This window comes from Centropristis striata, chromosome 3 (assembly GCF_030273125.1).
Source record: "Centropristis striata isolate RG_2023a ecotype Rhode Island chromosome 3, C.striata_1.0, whole genome shotgun sequence".
Lineage (NCBI taxonomy): Eukaryota > Metazoa > Chordata > Actinopteri > Perciformes > Serranidae > Centropristis > Centropristis striata.
The window spans coordinates 40,846,399-40,865,349 of record NC_081519.1 but is presented as its reverse complement, the minus strand read 5'-3'; the positions used below and the strand labels follow the sequence as shown (position 1 = coordinate 40,865,349).

The window sequence follows — 18,951 nt, the reverse complement described above, 5'->3', positions numbered from 1 at the left end:
TTGGATATCCGCTGGCGCTGAAGTTACCAAATACGGTTCTTCACCTGATAAAGGTTTCATAGCAATGTAACCATAATGTAATGTAATGTAACCTCAGTTGTAAACATGACCATATGCCTCTCTAGCTAAACTCTTACTCTGTGTTCACACTTAAACATTTGTAAGTGGGAGCAGGCAGTGTGGTTGTTGGCTTCTTGCCACTAACCATCTAGCCGTTGTCGCTGAGGGGCTGCAGTGTGTGTGTTTTGTTGAGCCAGTGGAAATGTGGAACAAAAGCACAGAGGACTGAGTAAAAACTGAGCACAAACCTGGAGACTGGACAAACACATAATGTTTTCACCAATGAGCAAAGTTGTCTTTAGTCTTGACAGAAAGACACACATGCTGAACAAGTGATACAGAGATAAGACTTTGGGCAATAGGTATGCTAAGATTACAACTGTATTTGGTGTTAATTTAAAGGGATCGTTCAGAATTTCGAAGTGGAGTTGTATAAGTTACATATCCATAGTCAGTGTTTTACCTACAGTAGGTGCACTGCAAAAAAGCCAACTTGTATTTTTTGGCCTAAAACAGTGATTTAAGTTGGTAAAACTTGGAAATATAAATTATTGACATTTAGGGCAATAATGTAAGTTAGCACAACAAAGGAAGCCAGTTGTCTGCTCAAAAACACGTTGTTGAGTTGTTGTTACTTATATCTTTAAGTTGGGGTTCAAAACAAGGGACAATAGTTCTGATAACTCTTATTTCTTTGTTGTGAAATGCGGGAAAGTGGTGAAATTCATTAGCGAAAGCTAGCGGCTAACTGATGCTAGTGGCGCTGCTTGTTACAGCTACAAGAGTAGCCATTAGCGTATCAATGCTAACTCAAAATTGTGGTCGCAACATTAGCTGACATTTCATAGCAGCGTTACAATCGTGCCATTCAGCACATTGCAGGAGTAAGTATTAAGAGTTATTACAATATAAAATTATAAGTTCGTACAACTTACAGTTGAGTTGACAAAAAACAGAATTCAGAGTTGAGCAAACTCAAAAATCAAACTTAAAATATTTAGTTTAATTGTCCAACTCGAAGTCTGTTGCCTTGAAATTTTGAGTTAACCCAACTTTTCTTTTTTTGCAGTGTGGTGGTTAGAAGGGTCCTGCACAGAAGCAAAATGTATTTTTGCCACCTAAAAAGGCCAGTCTAAAAAAACTATATCAGTTTATTTGTTAGCTATATTGTAGAACACTTTATCTTACAGTTAGACAGCCCTTTTTTGGCAGTACAGAACTGTATTTTTTAAATAAAATGTACACAAAACTGAAAATAATAGCTTTTTAGCTATACAATGTAGCTAAGATACATTTTGGTGCTTAGATACTCTCTGCTTCTTTTTCAAACTAGAGTTGCTGCTTTAAATGAATAGGTCAGAATTTCACGAAATGTGCCTTTTCGCTTTTTTTTTTTTTTTTTTTACTGAGAGTTAGGTTGGCTAAGCTTAGCTTTGCATGACAACAGAAAACCAAAATATAAAAAATACACCTGCAAGCACCTTTGAAGCACAATGAGCATGCTGTATCATATTTGTTTATTAAAATACAAACAGAAATGTAAAATCATGTGAGATTTATGGGGAGTTACATCTCCAGCTGGAGAGAGAGTGCACAGACATGAGAGATTTTTCTCATCTAACTCTTGGCAAGAAAGTGGATTATAAATCAAGAGACAAATAATGATAATCATTAAAAACCGTGCACAATGTGAATTCATCACCTGACTGTCAAACCCAGCTGGCCCAGATTTGAACAGACTCAGTAGGACTCTGTTCAGTGGTTACGTCCAAATCCTGGTTATAATCAGCTTGACAATCATAAAGCATGTCCCTGAAATAAATAAATAAAAACACCATGTGCTTTAGCTGTAACACACTCACACAAGACTTTTTGAACAACAATGGCTAATCTAAGTCCTCCATCAACCTGTGCTTTTGATCATTGTCCCATGACTTCATTATCCTTTGTGATGGGAAGGCTGGGCTGCTGATTTTCAGGATATGTTCTACATCGCTGTCAGAAACATAATGTGATAGGGACATGAGGTGGGCCTTGTATTATCAGACAACGGTGTGACTGAACTCTAACAGCACTATGTGTTTGTAAAGAAACATATCGAACCCTTTCATGCAATATAGATTTACTATTACTATGGAAAGAGAGACATACTACCCACACTGCAAAAAAGCCAACTTGTATTTTTTGGCCTAAAACAGTGATTTAAGTTGGTAAAACTTGGAAATATAAATTACTGACATTTAGGGCAATAACGAAGTTAGCACAACAAAGGAAGCCAGTTGTCTGCTCAAAAACAAGTTTGTGAGTTGTTGTTACTTATATCTTTAAGTTGGGGTTCACAACAAGGGACAATAGTTCTGCTAACTCTTATTTCTTTGTTGTGAAATTTGGTCATTAGCGAAAGCTAGCGGCTAACTGATGCTAGCGGCTAACTGATGCTAGAGGCTAACTGATGCTAGCGGCGCTGCTTGTTACAGCTACAAGAGTAGCCATTAGCGTATCAATGCTAACTCAAAATTGTGCTCACAACATTAGCTGACATTCATAGCAGCGCTACAATCATGCCAATTTTATCGAAGTTTGTTGCCTTGAAATTTTGAGTTCACCCAACTTTTCTTTTTTTGCAGTGCACTGTTGTAGTATGTGTGCGTGTGTGTGTGTGTGTGTGGGTGTAAGTGTGTGTGTGTGCTCCATATACTGCTCTCTGGGAATCTGCAGTTTTACCAATAATCTTAGGACATGAACTTTCCCCCAATTCCCTTAAATAGTTATGAGTTAATGGTTGATGAGTCTCTTGGGGCTCAAGAGCTTCCTCACTGGATAAAGGGAAGGAGTGGTGCATGCTGTCAAGGCCTCTCTGTCTCTCTCTCACACACACACACACACACACACACACACAAACACACATGTGCCATGCTGTCACCCCGAATGACAAATGTGTATGAGGACACATGTGCAAACTGAAAACAAAGCGTAGTATGGGACACACCTTCCATTTATGACTTAAAATCCATACATCTTACACAAGGTGTTGCATTGAAAACAAGGCACGAGGAATCGGAAAACCAGGAGGATGAGAGAGAGAAAGAAAGACAGACATGGCGATAAACAACTGGCCTAATATATACAGCTGTCATTTATGATGATGTCACATAGATTCACGTGTGAGAGTTGGACACACAAACGCTTAACTTGTGTTTTTGACAGAGACAAGGAGTGAAAGGAGGGCAACACGGTAGGAAACGGGAGAGGTGCTATGTGGGAAGGGTCATACCCTGTTCCTCGAAGTGGAGAGGAAAAAACGGGAGTGTGCTGCCTACAGCTGCTGTTTTGCCGAACAATAACAGAACAACACATGACGTGACTTTACAGAACGTACCGTAAATTTGTGTTCAGGAAAAAGGTGTACGCAAATGAGACAGACCTTGAATCGTGTGTGAAAAAGGAAGGGTCAGTGGAGGTTTGAAAATGAGCCAAGTAAGAGTCAGAGTTGGCACAACAACTGACATTTGTTAACCCCCTAACCGTGATTTTCAAGTCTAACTAGGGGTGTGCCGGTATATATATATATATATATATATATATCGGTATATCTTTTTTTATGGTTAAAAAAAATACATATCATGATATTGGCAACATTTCTTCTTCTTGATGTAGTGGTTAAAGTTGTACACATGCAGCTTTCAAAATAAAAGCACAGTGTGTTAAGAGAATCCACCACATAATTTACAAGAAGACTGTCAAAATAAGATGCCTTAAATAAAACATACGAGAACCTTTATTCTCCTTTACAAAATGTCATTAAAATATGCCCCCGGAACCCCTAAATGGTAATTTTTATTATTTGCTCATACTCAAGAGTCAAGAGTATTTTTTTGGTATTTGGCAACTGTTGAGATTTGCACTTCACACTACATGTTAGATTTTTATTTATTCATACAGACTTAAAAAAAAATCATATTTTCTATATCTTTAGTACTTCCTAATATCGTCAAGTATATCGTTATCGCAAAAATAGCCTGAAATATTATGATGTTCTTTTAGGGCCATATCGCCCAGCCCTAAGTCTAACCCTGTATAGAAGGAAACTAAATTTACAGAGTTTGGAGCTGATTATTGCTTTTTATTATTTAGCCTCAAATCAAATTCGCATGAGAAAAAGAGCAAGGAGCATATTAAATAGCTCTTTTGTCGGCTGTAATGTAACATAATGATGACATTGTTGGCGACAAACAGACGCATTTTGAAACGGATAGAAAAGTTATTAAAAGTCTTTGTTCCTGTTTCATTTCCAATACCCTTTGGCATTTACGCATTATTAACCAATTATAAATTGAGGAAGCGGATTACATGCATCATAATCATCGCTACCACATCTAGGAACCCACGTAGAACCACATAGAGTCTGAGTCAGTCCTGATTTCACACAAGGGACCAAGGATTTGACCTGAGGAGCTGTTGTTTTCTCCTACATTTCTAAAAGGGAAATTAGGACAAAGGTTGCACAGGACAAAGATATCCCCACTGTCTGTTGACTAATATCTATGTTAAAGTGCATTGGCAAGGAAAGCTATTTTTTTTCTAGTGTATTCGGTATATCTGTGTGTTGACGTCAGTCGTTTTTTTGTTTTTGTTTGTGTGCACGGGTTGATTGTTAATGGGGCAACTGCCTCAAAAGTTCCAGCTTTCCTATGTGTCGTTTTATGATAATTCAAGTAGTTGAGTTTTGTCTCAGAGGATCCAAAGAACAACAGTATCTGAATTTATTTGGTTGTTTAGACGTGTTCTGCCTTCACATCATAAGGATAATTTTCCTCCTAGGGTCCTACTTTCAAAAGTTTGGCCATGATTCCTTTCCGTTTTGGTATTATTGTATTTACTAAAGTAATTGCTAAGATCTGAAAACACAGTGAGAATGTTAAAGCAAAGTCAGACAGTACAGCAAAACACCAAGTCAGATAATCACACAGGTCGTAAAAGCCAGATAATCTAAGGTATTATATTTTAGGATAAAACCAAAAATGGTGGTACCCAAAATGAAAACAATCTGGTGGCTAGATTTTGCCGTATGATGAAGAATGCACAAGCTGAAGGAGCTGATGGGGTTAAATTTCAATGGAGTTGTACTTTGTACAATTTCAGGTGTCAAATAAAATTTTAATTGATTGATTGAAGTACAGTAGATCATAATTGGACAACACAGTTGGCCTGGAAATTGGGACGGATGTGTAAAATGTACAGTTACACAATCACCAGATGATTGTCTGACTGCCTCACCTGACTTCTTTTTAATGATGTTTTGAGATCAAAGGAGTAAGCTTGATGAGTAAAATGTTACAATATGATAACCAAGACAAAACAACTATTATATTTCAGTTGTAATAAACCTGATACAGTCTTGTGAAATCTATCTATCTATCTATATCTATCTGTTCTAGTACTTGTTATTCTGTTCAATGACAATAAAGTTGAATCTCATCTGTCTGTCTGTCTGTCTGTCTGTCTATATATATATATATATATATATGTGTGTGTGTCTATCTATCTATCTATCTGTCTGTCTGTCTGTCTGTCTGTCTGTCTATCTATCTATCTGTAGGTGTAATCTTGACTGATATTGCAATTGTGACAATATTGTCACAATTGTTATTGGAGGCAATGAAAATCATTATTTTTTATTTTAAGCGAAAATCAAAATGATGATATAAATGATGGTGTGACATTTTGTGTGTGTGTGTGTGTGTGTGTGTGTGTGTGTACAATTTGTAGGAAGGGACATCCCTACAGCACCATAATTTGGTATTTGGTATACATGTTATTTTGACACACATTTTGCCTTTAACAAATATTGCACCTCCTCCGATTTGGATATTGCAGTAGTCCATATTGTAATTTTGATCAAATTTCTTATTTTAATTTTACTTGTGCAGGTCTGAAGATGACATCCAACCAGGCAGACAGCATTGTTTTGAGAAACAATGTGAAAAGAAACACTTAATATAAGGGGGTGGGAGACACTTTTGGTGAAATATGTTTTTTGTTTTTTTTTAATTGATAACGTGCAGATATGGCACAAGAGCCGTCTCTTGCATTAGAATACATTATTGTCCTATCCAGACATAGACTGTATTTATGTACAACAAAATGTAAAGTTAAAAATACAAAATTGAAAACTTGATATTTTCCCTGAACATGAGTCACTTGTCAGACGGCAGATGTTGTTATTATTGAAGCGTTTTCTCTCTGCAACATCTTGTCTTTGTTGGAAAGGAAGAGGAAATGTCAGAAGGTGGAACTGTTAAAACTGATTTATTTAGAAGAATTTTAAAAAGTATATTACAGCAAAAACAAAGACGGATAAAAAGTTCTAGACAAATGAAGCACATTCAACTTCTGATTCCGATTTAAACATGATTGCCCAGAATTCTATTGCTAAATGGTGAATATAGGATTATAATCCATTTCCTGTTTATTGTTGTGAGCTCTAGTTCTTGAGATTGTACCGTAGAGGAAGAGAGGACATCGTTGTTTGAAACAGTATGATGAAGACAGAAAAGATTTACAAGCAGGGCTCGATATCAATCGACAACCTGCTCGTGTGCCAAATTTCAAAATCAAATCAATCAGAATTACTTTATTTATCCCCAAGGGAAAATTCAGTAAATTTGGTATAATTTCAAAATAAAACCAGTTGGTTTTTTTTGCTGTGGGTAGACAGTAAATTATCAAAATGGTTGACCTTGAAGTTAATAATTACACCCAATTTTATATAAATAAATTAACAATTGATTACACTAAACTGATTCAAAATCAAGAGCCAACGGTTTTCTTCTGAAAACATTCACAATAACATAAGAAAAGCTAAATTATAGTACAAAGTAAACAAACCAGAATGTTGGCGGTGTGGAGGCAAAAGTGGTTAACTTTCTGTGGGCTGAACCGGAGCGTGTCATTCTTTTTTCAGTGTATATGTAAAGATACAAATGCACATTTGAACATCTTCCTTCCTTTCATGCAGTGATTATGTTTAGCTCTCACAGAGACTTCATATCGAACTTTTACAGCCACTACAAATAACTGCTTAGAAGATTCGACAACTGTTTCTAACTAAAAAAACGAAAAAAACCACGACAAATCTTGGTGTGTAGGCGGCTCTAAAAACCTGAACTTGGTCTTTACACCAACTCAAAAAAGCTTTGTGTGGATGTATGGTGTCTGCAGAGAGTTAAACATGACTTTCATGCCGTGCGAGGGACAACATAAACATAGTATCTCAGGGCACTCCTTTCATTTACGACAGCAGAGCAAAGTCCACATTTGTCTCAGTCATTCACATACACATGCATAAATAAACACACACCTCTATGGAGGAATTATATAACTTGATAAGCAGTAATTCACTGACTGGCACTCTATCAAAACACTTAAAGCAGCTCACGCACGAGTTAGACATGTCTGTGAATGCTCGGTTCATAAAAGATCCAAAATTCATGTCTGAAACACAGCAACAGCCGAGCAATTATTTTTCAATTACCAAAAAAAGTTAACAGATGCTTGTGTTAAAATATGAAAGGGATATTATGACATTGATCCAGATGAGGATCAGAGAAATGACCTTTTATAACTTATTTCTCAACAAAAAATGAAATCATATGTTCTCCTTCTTTAAAATACCCAAGTTACATCAGTGATGACATTTTGACCTTTATTACACCCATTTTATTATAACTATTTTAAGGAAGTATGCGTGACTTTCTCTCCTTTTCTATCATTTAGTTCCAACAGTCGGGTTGGCTTTTAAGGAAGGAGAGGATTTTACTTCTGGAAAACTACTTTCTTACTCAGATTTATATGTTGTTGTTGTTGTTGTTGTTTTTAAAGAGCTGTTGATTTCCATTAACTTTATTTTTATTATAGGGAGACATATAGGTATTGTCTATACATAAGATGTGTTTAAGCTACTTTATCACAAACGACATGAACTTTATGTACCTTGCAGAGACTTTGAACTTGCTTGATGGATAATCTGTCACAGTGAGTTTTGCATATAGATATATTATTGTGTGATAATGTAATATCGGCAATGACATAATATTTGACTAAAGTCAAAGCAGACATACTGGTGAGGGATATATAACTAAAGCACATTTTTTTTGCATAGCACAGTGAATTTACAAGGAACTAATGGCTAATATTATCAGTGATTTGCAGTGATGTTGAGTGAGTGGACCAAACAAAGTGAAAAACATTTATTTAAGTTGTATGATTTGCAAAGAATACATATTAAAATATGTATAAATATTATAATAAATGTAACGTTTTCATTATAGCAAAACAATTATCTGTAAAGCTACACTGATTACTCATTATGTTATCAGATTATTGACATGAAGATCATGCAAAGTGATGAAGGAAGACTTCGACGGATGTGGTGAGCAACCAGACTCGCTGTTGGCACTGACAATCTGAGTCTTGTTCAGCATACTGATAAGTTTTCTTCCCTAGTGCCATTATCAAACCATAATTAAACAACAGTTGGCAAGTTCTCATTAGCTAACGCGGCGCCTGACAGCAGACCTCAGACATAAATCAGTGTTGGCCCCTGAGATTGTATCCAAATTATTGCTGAGTCATGACAAAGATTTTCCAGTCAATTGAAAAACCCAGAACTGCACAACTGTTGTGCAATATCAACAAATTTCCTCACATGATAAAGAGAATAAAGACGTGAGAGAAGACTATAAAATATATAAAAAAGACAATAAAACTTCCCAGAATAATAAACCTTTGTCTATCAGACACAAACAGGCTCTTGTACTCACCTGAGAAGTTGTGACCACTTTGATCAGTAAAATCTCTGCCTGGTGTTTGCATGTCAAGCTCACTCTCACACTGTGGCCCGCAGACACACTATGGGCCAACACTATGGACCAACACCTGACTGTATGCCAGTTGTCAATCCTGTGACCGCACCCCCCCGCCCACCCCCAATCTGTATGTCACTGCTAGTCTCACAATGCAAAACTATGCCCTCCAATAAATAGATATTACATCAGTCAGTCAAAGTGCTCCTTAACCCTTTATCGGGCATAAAACTACATTTGGTCACTTCAGTGGATATCAATATTTGGAGAAAAAAGTCGCAAATTTACTAGATTAAAGTGGCAAATCTACAAGAAAAAAAGGCGCAGATTTAAGAGATTTAAAGTGGCAAATCTGCGTGAAAAAAGTCGCAGATTTACGAGGAAAAAAGTGAGAAAAAAGCAATTTTTCTCGCATATTCACCACTTTAAATCTCATAAACCTGCGCATTGTTTTCCTCGTATAGATTTGCCACTTTAATCTCGTATTTTTTTCAGTTAACATTCTAGCAGTATGTAATATCCTCCAATATTCTCTAGTGGTTGAAATCTGGAATTTGCAAGTATTTCAATGAGTGTCCTATTAAGGGTTAAAACGATGGGAACATTTGACAAGGATGGATAAATAAAGAGGTTTCCTGTTTGAATATATATATTTCAACAACTTTGAGTTCAAACCAGGTTATATTTCCAGACAAGGCGCAGAGTTGCTGAATTTCAACACTGTATTCTTTCAAAGCAAACTCGGTGTTGGCGGATTAAACGACTTTTTAAAGCAGGTTTTGCAGAGAAACATCCAAGCAGCAGCCACAACACTCACACAGCGCTCGCACCACTGTGAAGTGAGCGGAAGGTGACTGACCTGATCAGTGTTTTGAAGCGCTGAGCAGCAGCCCACTGGCTTCTTCAAGTCGGAGCGTCCTCTTCGTTTTGCGTGAATTTGTGCGGTAGCCTCGGACACCCAGGCGCGTCTTTTAGCCGTGGAGCGCAGCGTCAAAGTGGTCAGGTCTGTTTGCTGGTGAGGTTTCTGGTCATGCTGCTGTTTCTGCTGCTGCTGCTGTTGCGGTCTCTGTCTGCCTGCCTGCCTGTCTCTCTCTCTCCCTCCTCCCCTCCTCTCAGCACGACTCGCCCGGGATCCTGAGGACACACGCAGAGGCATCAAATTACAATTTATTTGTAGCCATGATTTACCTCATATGAAAGGTTTCTTATTCGTTTGAGCTGCGAGAAACAGTAGGAGATATATTGTTTTTGTTGCTAGGTTGCCTGTTCATTGTTTAACACTGATATTTGGGTTTTTTTAAAGCCACATTTAGGCTATTAACGTTAAACAAGCAGTTTAGTCGACATTTCTACTCGTTCACTTTCCTGCCGAGCAAAGGCTAATAATGTTCAGTGGTGGAACTTAAAAATACTAGTTCCACACTGTGAAATTACTCAACAAGTAAAAGTTCTGCATCCAGACTTACTTATTGTCACCCTGTTATAATAATCGCCTAACTCATTTTTTCAAGTTTTGCAGGAAACACAAACTAAGTAATAACACTGTGTGTAAATTATGTAACTTAAGAGAAATAAATGACTTAGGCAATTTTTTGAACATTTTAATTAACAAGTAATAAGGTCCTTGTAAGTCCTTACAAGATGCGTATTAACATTATTGTGTGTTTATAAGCTTATATAAATGTTAATAATGGCATTATAAACACCCATGACCCACCCATTATGTCTTTGCCATGCCTTTATTAATCTTATTTTGTTTGCTTATTGATAATAAAATATACTTTATTGCTCATCTATTATAAGTTAACTATAAGTTAACTATGCTTTTTGCAACTACCGGATCTAAAGCCAGAACAATGCCTTATTACTTGTTAATTAATGGTTATTAAGGACCTTATTATAAAGCGTAACCCACTTTATTTTGAAGGTGTCTACATAAGAGTCACACAAGCCAGTCAGAAACATGACATGACAAGTATCATGAGCATTAATGTTACTTCAAAGTGTCATTAATGTTGATGACACATCCCATGTCATGTTTATGACACACTCATGTCACTCTTATGTAGACGCCTTCAAAATAAAGTGTTACCATATCTCGCTTAAGTTGGTGGTGCCAGAAACACATGTTGAAAAACTCAACAGTGATGTCATGAGCAGTTTCTGCTTATAAGATCTGAGGGACTATCTTGTGTTAACAGTTCATGATTTCAAGAAAGAGACATTACTGTTGAGCTTTTCATGTGTAAATGTTTTGCACTTTTGAGCACTACAAGCCAAGTGCCATGTAGCTCAATTTTATTTGGAAAAAGGTAGACATCTCCATTATATCTCTATTATACTCACAGTTCTAGGCAACTAAAATAATCTAAATTTATAACTAGAGCTTCAGACAAGAAAAAAAATACACATTTTTGTTTTTGGGTTAAACTGTCCCTTTAAGACATTATGTTCCTTACCTGTCAATGAGTGACTGCTTGTTTTCTTAGCTGACTGACTGTGGGGTTACTCTTTTAGTAAATTAGTGGACTTACGCTGACTAATCGGGTCCCTATAGTCCCCTCTGTCCCCTTAATTATCACAATAATGTTTACACATGTGCTTTGCAGTCAGATCAGCAGTCAAGGAGACTCTGTAAGTGTTCATCGACTAACAGCCTGTTTAGTAGAGGACAACCTGTTCATTCTTTCATTTTTTTCCCTTTGTGGTGAAGTCTAAAAAAAAAAAGTCATGGTTTCAAGTTGACCTAGACAGAGTTTCTTCTAATAGTGAATTTAATTGAGTAGAATGTCTATTTGGTGATGATGCTTTGAGAGACACCCTTGAAATCTGTCAGTGTTATAACTATTTTAAGTATTTGTCTATATAACTACATTTAAATGTGTATGTATATATATATATATATATATATATATATATATATATATATATATATATATATATATATATATATATATTTTGTTGTTGTTTTTTCTTTATTTTTATGTATGTGTGGTTTTTTTTATTTACTTTTATTTATTGTTTTTATTTATTTATTTATTTTTATTTAATTTTTGCTTTATTTACATCTTTTTTTTAATAGGTTTACCATGTTTTTCTTATACTTATTTGGTGAGGGGAAGAGGGGATGGGAGGGAGAATAGGGAGAAAAAGTTTGCTTTGTTGCATGTAATAATGTCTTGTTTGACTAGCTGTAATCTGCAAACAAAAATCTAATAAACCCATGTTTAAAAAAAATAGTGAATTTAATTTCTTAATTTACTACCAGGCACAGAAATATATGCCTAATTTATAGCCATTGTCTACATGCTTCATCTCTATACAATCTGTAGTCTGAGGACCTTCGACTAGCCCCAACCTAAACTTTACTCTATGTTTAACCCTAAACCATATTCTGAAATTCACAGGCAATTTTTACTCTGTTGGGTTAAAGCAAAAAATATGCTTATCTTGAAGTCACATCTTGTTATCTCAATGTATTGGATGTTTTCAAGAGGATGTTCGGACTAAAATGTGGCATCACACGAGCCCTGCTGGCTAAATGTTCAGCTAAGAAGCTGACAGATTTGGTTAGATTTGGTTTTAAACTACCGGTAGCACACACACAACAGACATCAGAGCAGCCTGGTGAATAAACATTTCCACTACCAAAAAGTTCCATGAAGAAATAAAAGTTCCTGTTTTTTTGTCTGTGTCACTTGACCAGCCTCTGACCTTTTATGTGACACGACATGGTGTGAAATGAAAGGACTTATGTCAGTCTATCAAAACTTCAGCCACAATAGAAGATAAATCACTCTGAACGTGTAGCAGAATTCAGAGTTTAAAAAAAATACTACCCAAAACAAAATGTGTGAACAGAAAGACGGTGATACTTCTCAGAAACCGAGGAAACGTTGAACTCCTTTCAACCTGCTTTTAAAGCATTAGAAGACAAAAGACATGAAACCATGCAACACACTGCCACACATTATTGTGTCATGACCGTCTTAAAGGCAGCAAAGTGTAGGTGTAGTACAGTTACGCTACTTTCATTGTGCAGCAGTCAGCTAGATTTCAGCTGCCTTTGATCAAAACTCAATTCTGTGAACGTGACAGCTGGCACACTTTGATTCTTACAGACATACGCACACTTATTTTCTCGCTCTTCCTCACATGCATAACATCCCTCCCCAGGCAAAATGTATTTGTGCTGAACTAAGAAAAAAAAACAACACCCTTGAGAATATCGCTGTCACAAAAAAAAAAATTCCAGCAAGCAATAATAAGCAATATTTTCTGATTGTTTATATGGCTGAGTCCCAGAGGGCTAGAGCTCTTGTATCTGAAAACTTCATTATTTAAATATCATTACAAGTCTCTTCTACCACTATCGTGACACCATAGTTATTATGAAGTGGAGCGACCAAGGCCAAGGAGGCAAACATGCTGTTTCAAATCGAACTACAGTGATAAAAATGAAACCAGCAACAGCGATTGACAGCAGGAAATCAGCCAAAATGGCTGGATTTCCTCCCATCAGTAAACATATTGGATGACATAAGAACCTAATCTGGACGTTTTAATGTTTAACCGATGTGCTGATTGGTCCTTCGTCCTAACATTCGTACTCCCTCGTTCTCCGTCTGGCTCCAGCTGGTTGGGATGAGCACCAAGACAAACACGGTTTGGCTAGTATAGGCTTGCTTTGGTGCACTAGCCGCCCACGTCCAGGTCCCTACGAGCAGCGTGATGGAGACGTTCCCACAGATCTGCTGACTGGTCGTCCCATGGACCAAGAACCAAGAGCACAGCGGGATTTCGTCTGTCTTTGTTGTACATTGATGTGTATGTGTGAGAGGATCTGGGCATGCGTCTCATCGTGAGAATACACTTTCTGCTGTTTCACATGTAAATGTTGTGCTTAATGTGAAAGATGTAACAATTTAAGTGGCACATAAAAGAAAGGGCCCTTTCCCACAGATTTATTTAGCTGACAAAAGGTAGGACTAGAACTAATTTAATGCAAAAAATGTAGGTGGAAAAAAAAGGTAGGAAAGAAAGAGCACATATGCATTAGGTGTGGATTTGTATACTTTTTTAAAAAAAGCTAAGCTGTATGATATAAACAAAAAAAACAGCAGACAAACAAAAAAAAATGCCAAAAGTACACTGGAAAATAAAACCTGTTGTTTTTACGGTAAAAAACCGGCAGCTGTAGTTGCCAGAACTTTACCGTAATAAACACGGTGCAACCTTTTGTAATATTACGGTAAAATTATATTAGCACTGTTGATTTCCGGTTTAAGATTGCCATTTTATTCCATATTTTACCGTAAAAAAGGAAAAAGTTTTTCCATCAAAAGAAACGCTGTTCTGCCATATAACTGACAAGAAAATACTTTATAAATGCCGCATGAATTAAAGATTTTACCATGAAATATTACAGTATATGTTTTTGTTACAAACACGGTGCATATTTTACAGTGGAATAATGTATTTTTAAAAAAAATAAACTGAAAAAAAACCAAAACTTTTTTTTGGCCTGATATATACATTTACGGTGTTTCATTGTTACTGAAACTGAATTAACCGATTTATAATTTTTCGGTCTTTTACTGTCATGGTTTAGCAGTTTTTCACCATAAAATCTACAGACATTTTTTACAGTGTAACAGTAACTCGAGGGGTACTCGACAACTATGCCATATCTCACAATTTCCAACTTTTCTGACACCACATGAATGCAGCATGAATGCCACATCTCCCAATGTTAATCAAAGTGAAAAACAACTTGTTCATCTGCCCTGTAATTAAAATCCCCTTAAAAAATGTATCCCCTGGCCCAACAAACTGAACTTCAAGGGAAGTAATAATCATAATTAATATCAATACTATTGCCACTTTATAAAGTTTTCCTGTCTTATCTTCAGTTTGTTATTTTTTTAAAGCTTTATTAGACAGTGACAGAGAGAATGGAAGGGGAAGACATGTGGCAAAGGGACCTCGGGCTGATTTGACCCCAGGTCTGCTGCGACAAAACAAGCTGTGATGGGAATTAAAACACAACAAAAAGACACAAAATAAAACACAAAATAAATCCTATGAGCTCTACCAACGAGCTACTGGCACGCCCCATATAACCTTTCTATTAACAACTACACTGTCAAAAATGTTTGTAGAAATAACAGTAAAACTCTGTCAAATACATCAGAAATAGGGCGTAAAATTAAAAATTGTACATCACCGTATTAGACACTGTTAATTACCGTAAATCAAAGAATAGCACAAAACGTTTACTTTTTTCTGTCATAAACTGGAAGAAACATACAGTTTTGCTGTAAAAATATAACATTTTCATGCAAAATTTATGGAGAAATACCATGATGTGTGATTGAATGACACAATTACCCTAAAAATAACAGGATTATTCAGACTAAATTACAGTTTTTGCTCATATTTACATTTAAATTTAGAATAGAAAATCCACTCACTGTAATTTTTACGGTGAAGTTCTGGCAACCACAGCTGCCGGTATTTTACCGTAAATTAAACAGAATATTTTTTACAGTGTAGTTATAATGATAATTATGATGATAACAACAATTTAAAGAGTGTAATAGATCTGTCTTGTCATGACCAGCTCCAGGTTGTCATGGCAATTAAAGGGAGACTCCCCAATAATCCACTTCAATGGATTAGCCAAGGGGGTCCCAGCCAGCCCAAGTGGGGGCCCCCACACCCACCTACCATTTACATTAACCTGCAAGGGAAGAGCAAACACAGAAAAAGTAAAATATTCTTCTATAGGAAGTTCCCACATGAATATAGTGCCATCTGCTGGCTCGGCACAATTAATTCAACCAATCTCTCAAGAACTATTCCACAAAGGGCCGTGTGGCTGCAGGTTTTCGTTCCAACCAAGCAGCAGCACACCAGACTTGACTCAGTTAATCAACTGATCTCAGTCTTCAGACAGTTGATTGGTCAAACTGTGTGCTTTTGCTTGGTTGAAACGAAAACCTGCAGCCACACGGCCCTTTGTGGAATAGTTTGGACATGCCTGGATGGTTGCAGCTCCTTGAAATTGGCTCCCTGACACCACAGGACTTTTACAACATGTTGCTTTATTCTGCTTGGATCAAGACTTGACCCAATATTCAAACAACAACAATATATCAGTCAAACAAAAATCTAGAATAAAAGCTTATTATTCATGATGTTATAATGTTGTTAGGCTCCATAAAACAAAGTGCATTCTCCTTTTACCCAATATAATATTAATTAGATGTACTAAATATGGTAAGTTAAAACAGTGCAGCCAAATCTCAAAGTCATGGATGATGGTTTTTGTCAGCTTGAGGAAACATCATTATGAAATGTTTATGGTCTGGAGAAGAACACGGAGCAAACTGAGCTGCCAGTGACCTCACACTGTGAACTCTCTGAAAGGACAAAAGTAAAAAAGGGAAGTTCCCCCTTTGGCTTACAATATAACTTTGATCTGATGACTTCACTGGAAGCAAGTCAGTATTGTGTGGCCCCAAATCACAAGTTTGTCTCAGAGAATTTCACAATCTGTAGAGCAGTAGTTCTCAACCTTATTGCACAGTTCAGATCACCCAAAAAAGAAACAAAATTACCAAAAAAAGGAAACAAAATGACCAAAAAAGACAAATTGACCACAAATGATCAAAAAAGACAAAAAAATGACCAGTAAAGACACGAAATGACAAAAAAAGAGACAAAATGACACAAAAAAGACACAAAATGACCCAAAAAAGAAACAAAATTACCAAAAAAGACACAAAATGACTAAAAAAAGACACAAAATTACCAAAAAAGGAAACAAACTGACCAAAAATTGCTATAATAATGGCATATTTATGTGATCCCACTGATCTGATCTTTAAATGCTCCATTCAAAGCTTATTTGTTGTATTCACTAGACAATTGTTTTTTAAGGGCAGACAATAAGAGTCTGATGCATTTTTTTTTATTATAAGCAAGGCTAAAAACGTCATGGTTTCTATCCCATCAGTTTAATTAAATAAGTCTCTGTTATATGACAGGTATTGTGTATATAATTAAAAAAAGATAAACAATAGATACTCAATAAAATTGAGGCAACAGATTGCACGCAATATTATTAATTAAATCTAACTATGTTACAAGTTGAGTTAATAACAACTTAACAGGAAGTGCCTGTCAATTAAAAACAGACTAATTCTATTGTGTTTGATTCATTCAAAATTCTCTTGATTTAGAATTACATCCACATAAAGATTATATTTAATGTGATCAAAATAAGTAGATTCTATCTCAAACATTTTTATGTTAAAGTTACTTAAACACCTGCCTCAAAATCAAGGATGCATTTATATTTAATACATTTGATCAAATATATTAAGTAAAATGAAATGACTACAGAATAATTTATTACAGTGTATATTTTTTATTATTGCCCCCTGGTGGCTGGCTGCAGTTTAGCTCATAAATCTTGCCTCTCTATGTTAGTGGATGACACATGAGCCAAACTAAAAACTAAAAATAGAGGTCAAATAAGATGGTTTCTGTAATTATAAGACTGTTGTTATCACGCTGATATTTGCCCAAGTCTTTTTGTCTTTTTTCTTATAAGTTTGGTTATAATTAGTTAGGGGGGTGTATCTTCATGATTGACTGCTGTAATTGACTTGTGATTGGCTGAACGCAAAAAGCATATGTACATTTAAAACTTAGGTCCACATCAAAACATTTCATTATACAGTAGAACAGAGGTGTCAAACTCTGGCCCGTGGGCCAAATTTGGCCCGCAGTATAATCATATTTGGCCCGCGAGGAAATACCAAATGACAACCAGAGCTGGTCCGCTGGTATTATACAGAGCAAATAATACTACAAATCCCAGAATGCTCTGCTTGTGTTTTGGCTTGAACACAGTAGATCAGTGTGTAGCAAACTGAGCAACAATTAAAGTTGTCTTTATGCACTTTTTCCTGCTAGTCCAAGGCTTGAATGGTTGCACATTCATTGAAGGATATTATTATTAGTCAATTGGTTTATTATTGTTATTTTATTCTTACATTTATTTTTAGCCTGTGGAAAAAGATTACCATTAAATTTAAATTTAAAGAAGGCCGCATATAAAATAAAGGGACATACGATTTTTATTTACATTTTATTTAAGAAATGAATGCCATTGATGTGTTTGTTTGTTTTATTTGAAATTTGATTTTGCATGTGTGCAATATTAAGTTATATCAAGCTTTGCTTGTTCCATTTCGTTTGAACTTGTTTAGGTCCATTTTTTCAATAAATATCAATGTTGGCACGCGACTTTGTCCAAGTTTTAAGTTTTGGCCCACTGTGTATTTGAGTTTGACACCCCTGCAGTAGAATGTAATTTAAATCCAGGATGACCAAAGTCATCAGAGCTACTAGCAGACCTGCACAAACTCCGTAACACGTCCTTAGTGGACATGTTAATGATAAATACTGCACAGCAACGAGTTAAATACAGGTGAGCGTCACTGTGACATCTAACTATTAATCATTATGGCCAGCAGTCAGGATCAATATAAAGTTGCATAATGCAAGGCTACTCTGCGTGAGTAGCAAAGCTGCACGTCAGCAAAACGGAGGTCACGTCACATGATGACCTTTCACTGTGACGTAAAATAACTGACGGCAGCCGGGTCATTTTCATTGATAATAAAGTTAATAATAAATTAATGTTCTCCTTGATAGGGGCCACTGGTAGGCCTTCTCAAAAACATAGAAATAAATCAAATTAAATAAAAATAAAATCCACTTGATAAAAGGGTACTTTTGACATCAAGGGGCAGGTGCTAAGCATTAATTCTGTGAACTCTTCTCCAGCATAGTATACCAAAAATATGTTTTCAAGATTAGTAATGCTGTTTATGTCTAAAATCAACTTTGCCTATAATATCTATAATGACATTTTTTTGTCTCTTTATGATAGCAGAAGTGAAAATGTTTCATCCTCAATATTTGCTACGTCATGGTTTCAGAATGATGAAGA

General features: G+C 36.0%; 1 protein-coding gene and 1 long non-coding RNA gene across 3 annotated transcripts in view; one reads left to right on the top strand and one right to left on the bottom strand.

Annotated features, from left to right (window-relative positions):
• The window catches only part of pparg (peroxisome proliferator-activated receptor gamma), a 38,911-nt gene extending 29,933 nt beyond the window's left edge, over window positions 1-8,978 (bottom strand). For both annotated transcript variants that reach the window (XM_059327405.1, XM_059327399.1), the window contains exon 1: window positions 8,883-8,978. In XM_059327405.1, coding sequence (XP_059183388.1) covers window positions 8,883-8,934 — 52 coding nt within the window. In that variant the 5' untranslated portion in view covers window positions 8,935-8,978. The remainder of the gene's footprint in view (window positions 1-8,882) is intronic.
• The window catches only part of LOC131962507 (uncharacterized), a 234,028-nt gene that overhangs the window by 204,318 nt on the left and 10,759 nt on the right, over window positions 1-18,951 (top strand). The window lies entirely within an intron of this gene.